Source organism: Nipponia nippon, unplaced genomic scaffold (assembly GCF_047370975.1).
Source record: "Nipponia nippon isolate SJK-2023a ecotype South Korea unplaced genomic scaffold, ASM4737097v1 scaffold_3, whole genome shotgun sequence".
NCBI lineage: Eukaryota > Metazoa > Chordata > Aves > Pelecaniformes > Threskiornithidae > Nipponia > Nipponia nippon.
The window spans coordinates 107,973,296-107,978,096 of NW_028262347.1; the positions used below are offsets into that span (position 1 = coordinate 107,973,296).

At 45.1% G+C, this 4,801-nt stretch overlaps 1 protein-coding gene across 1 annotated transcript; it reads right to left on the reverse strand.

The window, feature by feature from the left end:
* Positions 1 to 206: 206 nt before the first annotated feature.
* PPP1R3C (protein phosphatase 1 regulatory subunit 3C) lies at positions 207 to 4,581 on the reverse strand. The gene is made up of 2 exons (XM_009465498.2): positions 4,449 to 4,581; positions 207 to 2,787 (listed from the first exon to the last, which is right to left on the reverse strand). Exons 1-2 carry the CDS (start codon positions 4,460 to 4,462, stop codon positions 1,842 to 1,844), a joined length of 960 nt encoding a protein of 319 aa, XP_009463773.1. The 5' UTR covers positions 4,463 to 4,581; the 3' UTR covers positions 207 to 1,841.
* Positions 4,582 to 4,801: the final 220 nt, after the last annotated feature.

A 4,801-nucleotide genomic window follows, 5' to 3' on the forward strand; every position in this document is an offset into this window, starting at 1 on the left:
GGCGAATACTTTTGAGGATTTCTCATTTAGTGAAGAGCTTGGATTTCATCTTCAGGGTAATGCCAGCTGATAACCTGAGATACCATACCATAGCCAGCTTTAGCAACGTCCCATGGCACAGAACAAACTGGTTGTACCTTATATCACAACTGAAGTTGTTTAAAGAAGTTGAGGAAATAGAGAGACTGAGCTGACACAGTAAGAACTAGGTGTATCAAAATACAATTTATTCTTAAAATGGCTAGTTTACACATAACAGCAAGGGTTATGTAGGGAAAAAGTGCAATTAGTGGAAGAGGCTTATTTCACCTTAGTATTTATCGTCTCACTGCATTGCAAGTAGCTTCAGACTCAGGATATTATACTTCTTAGCAACAGGCAAAAATCTGATTTATATTTCGATGTTAATACCATTTCTGTACAGCTAAAATGTGTGCCAGTATTCACACCTGCTGAGTATGTATTGGACAATTTCTCACGCAAGTCTTCCATGAAACACAGATCACCTTTACAGTTTGACAACTCGGAAAGCTAAATTATAAGCATACAGATACAAAATATACATTTAGTTTACTGAAGTCTAAAAAAAACACTTCAAAAAATGAGGTACAATAAAACAGAGCAGTTTTCTATTTATTGCAAGCCTATATTCAGTCTAGAAAAAACTAGTAGCAACCCTGCTCTTTTAAAGAAATCAGCTTTCACAGAGTGCAGCTAATTCACTGTCTTCAATATGAAGGACCTTTCCTATATTACACACTTGTTCAAAGTCATCCGTAACTTTGCAATAGGGAGCAGGATACTCGACCATCAGGTGCTGTAAGATCAGATCAGGTGATGAGTCAAATCGTCTAATGCTGCTTTAGACTAGGAAGTTTACAAATCACTTTGTTTTGTCATGTAACCCTATTTTTGGCATGTAGGGTGGTTTTTAATTTTTTTTTTTTTTGAAAGGCACGTTCTCCTTTTAACATTAGAAGGTAACCATCTGCCTGCTAAGTGAGTAGGATGATGAAGCCAAGGTTAGATTTGTTCTCAAACGCAAGACATTTATTATTCACAAAGCCAACAAGGACAGAGGTGTCTTCTCAAAGCAGCAGTCACTTCCACCACTCACTTTGCATCATTTTCTGTATTCTCCTTTTTATCCCATAGAATTTTCTCTGCAATTTAGAAGACCAGCTTTGGAAAGAAGAAATTAGAACATTGTACGTCTCCAAGTTATACAGCATATCCTACCTCTCCCCCTTTTCCCACTTTTCCATTATCCTCTCCAAGTTTCTTAATGTGTATTGAAGCCACAAATCCTAGCCATGCATTCCTACCTGCCTCTGCTACAAGCATGTAGAGGGTCATAGCAAGCCTCCGTCCTGACAGCATCATCTCATCTCTACTGCACTGCTAATAGATGCAAAATGAATTGTGATGTTCTGTTCATGTAACGCCCCTGTGCACGCACACATACTCTCACACATGCAGTTACTACAGCTCGCTAAGATACCATCGCCTTCCATACTTCCTCACAAGAGTCTCTCTCCTAGTGACGCAGGAGAGTCTACAGCAGAAAGAAAGCAGCGTATACTTAAGGTACGGGCATGCTATTTCTATAGTAGGTGAACATACACATGGGTTTTATCTTGGTTTTCTTTCTTTCCAAGGGTAAGTTTTGGCTAAGAACTCCAGTAGCATAATAGGGTTTAACAAGTCCCGCAGACTAGTGAATTTGGATTTGTTCAGACAGCCAACAAAACCTGCCAGGTGATTTCGTCACGTAGTATGGGAACCAGAAAACTGACACAGTTCTCTTGCCAAATGGAAGAATGCTTCCTCGCTAGTATTGATCACCAATATGGTGATGAATTTTCAATCTGACCCAAACTCTGCCACCGGGGAAAGAGACCACTGGACAGCCTCGGACTGCCTAGCTGATCAGGCTCTTTCTCTTGTCCTCTCCCTGGAGTCTGAAAATCTACGGAGTCTTTCTTGGCAGATGGTATCTGAACACCATCAGGCTTCCACTCTGCATGGAGAATCTTGTAATTCTGACCCTCGTTATTGTCCCAGAAGGTATGTTCTCCGCTTTGGTAAGAAATGCAAAACTCTATCTCCTCTTCAGAGGAAATGGCAGGAGGCAAGTCAATGGTAAATGAGAAGGTATCATTTTCAGGATCGCTGTAAACATTGTTCATGTATACACACTCAACGTCCGTGTAGGTCTTCCATGTATCAAAGGTAATTCGAAACTGAACCTTTTTTTCGAAGCTCACATTTTTTACTTTCACAGTGCCCGACAGCACCTTCTCCTGCAGGGTGCAGGTCTCCAGGCAGACCAAGTTCTTCTGCAGGCGGTTCCTGAAGTCCAGGTAGTCAGCTGAGGGCTGAGGGAAACCCAGAATCAAGTTTTTCTCCTCATGTAACTTTAAGCCAGATGTTATGTTTTCAAGGCCTAATAGGTCAAACTGAAGATCCCACCCAGGGTGCTCCTGGAACTCGGAGAAGGTGTGTATCGCCGTCAGGGACAGCCCCTTTGAGTCTGCAAACACAACTCGCTTCTTGGCTCGGGCTGCTGAGTGGTTCCAGTCACTCTTCTGAGCTTCGGAGTCACGTTTCACATGAAGACACGGTCTGAGAGGTTTGAATCTGTTCACAAAGTTGTTTCTTTGACAGTCCTCAAGGGGGCTGAGAAAACTCTTCAGTGGTGGAGAATGGGCTAAGCAAATTCTCATGGCCATGTCCACAGGCATGATGGAGCTTGGCAAGGGTGTTGGGTCCAAGATCTGTATCATTCTGAAAGGAGCAGAAAGGCAGAATGTTTTTATTTGTTACATCAGGTAAGAAGCTTCTTAAGAATGCATATTTGCTTCATCCACTGTCTTAATTATTCACGGCCTTGTCTTTGCACGGCTTTAAATAATGCAACCTAGATTAAAATTGGCAGTTCAAGCTAAGGAACTAGGGTGAGACTGTTCGGTCATTTCTTGCTAATTCTGAACTCTCTCAATTCAAATGTAGTCTCGTTTGCTTTTTCCAAACCTCCAAAAAATAGATTTTAGTGACAGCTAATTAAACACATTTTCTTGAAAATACAGAGAAGAACATTCTAGTAACCAGTAAAACAGATCCAGTTACAGCGGAAGTGCTCATCCACTTTAACTCCCCTTTTACAGACTCTGTGCCAGGTCTTAAAATTCCAGCAAGCTGGATCAGCTGCTTCATCTCTGAGCAGAGACAGCACTATATTAAGCAAGTCACCTATTGCATCACAGCACCAAATGGGATGCTATATACCTTGATGCAGAACCATCACGCTGTGGTTTTCAACAACTGTAAGTGCATTTGTTGGGCACTCTGGTTTTGGTTAATTCAGATGAATACAAATGCTAAAGCACCTTTGGAAATATTTTCTATGAGCTATTAACCCAGGTCTAGGTAACAGAGCTCTTCTGCACTGTTAACATTGACTGCTGAGTGAATAGGAGGAAAAAAAAAAAAAAAGGAGGGGGGGACACTTTATTTTTTTCACCTCATCATGCCTCAAGAACTGGCTTAAAAACATCTTTTTATAATTCCTAAGGTCATGGTGAAAGCCTACTGCAAGTATTCAATAAGAATGCTACAGCTTTATTTGTAAAGATTTATTCATAACCCTCCCTCTCAGATGATGAAAAACACTATCACTGTGCAAGAACACAGCTCATTCAAAGCCAGTTAGCTTGAATATTTGTAAAAAGGGGCTGCAACTGCAGCACATCCCTTTAGAGAAGGATGCAGTCCTTGCTGGAAATGCAGATTTTTGTTGAGTCATGGGAAGCCAGAGCATTTGCTTTGTCACTTAAATAAATGGCTTTCTCCTTCCCAGGGTTCTCACTGGTATTCCAGAGCCCTGCCAAAAAAAGCAGAATCTTTCCTGGCCTCTTAATTCTTCTCCTTGCTTTTTTTATTGTGACAGTATTTGCCATAATAAGTAGGACAAGGAGAGTGCCAGCATCAAATTAATCAAGTTTTGCTTTGCTTTAATAGGAAAAGAACTAAGGCTTCAAAAATACTCTCTCTCTGCAACTTTTGTGACCAGCTCCTGGGGCAGCTGCTCCTAAGCTTTTGCAGTATCAAAAAAGGAGGGAGGGAGGAAAAAACCCCAAAACAGCAAAAAACAACCAACCAAAACAAAACCTGACACCACAACCTGAAAAAGACAGGCTGCTAGAAGAGGCAAAAAGCAAAGTGCCAGCAAAAGATGAGGTGGGTTCCGCAGTATCAGCAGGCGCCACACAAGCATAAGGACGCTTTTGCAGGACCTATAAAACCGGAGGGGGAAGGAGAGCCCTGCGAGTTTCGAGGGTTTATTCCCCCAGAGGCTGCAGCCCGGTAGCTGTCGTTTCCACGGGCCTGCAGGCGCGCACCTGGAGGAAGCAGAGCAAAAGCACGGGCTGGGGGCGGGCGGCGCTTACCTGCTGCAGTGCATGGGGCCGCTCCGCGCCTCGCCCGCGCCGCCGCCGCCGCCGCCTTTATGGGGCCCTTCCCCAGGCCGGCGGCCAAGGGGCGGCCCCGGCTCCGGCCCCGGCCCCGCGGGGGAGGGGAGCGGCGGGCCGGGCCGTACCGTGCCGTGCCGTGCCGCGCTGCGCTGCCGGCGGCCGCGGCGGGGGGGCGGCTGCCGCCGCTGCACCAGTCCCGGCCGTGCGGCGGCGGCTGGCCCGCCTGCGGAGCGCCCTGTGCCGCCCGCCCGCCCGCCCGCAGGGACACCCGCGGTTTCCTTCCTCTCCCCCTTTACCCCTTCTTCCCCTCTTCTCCCTCCTCTTTTTTC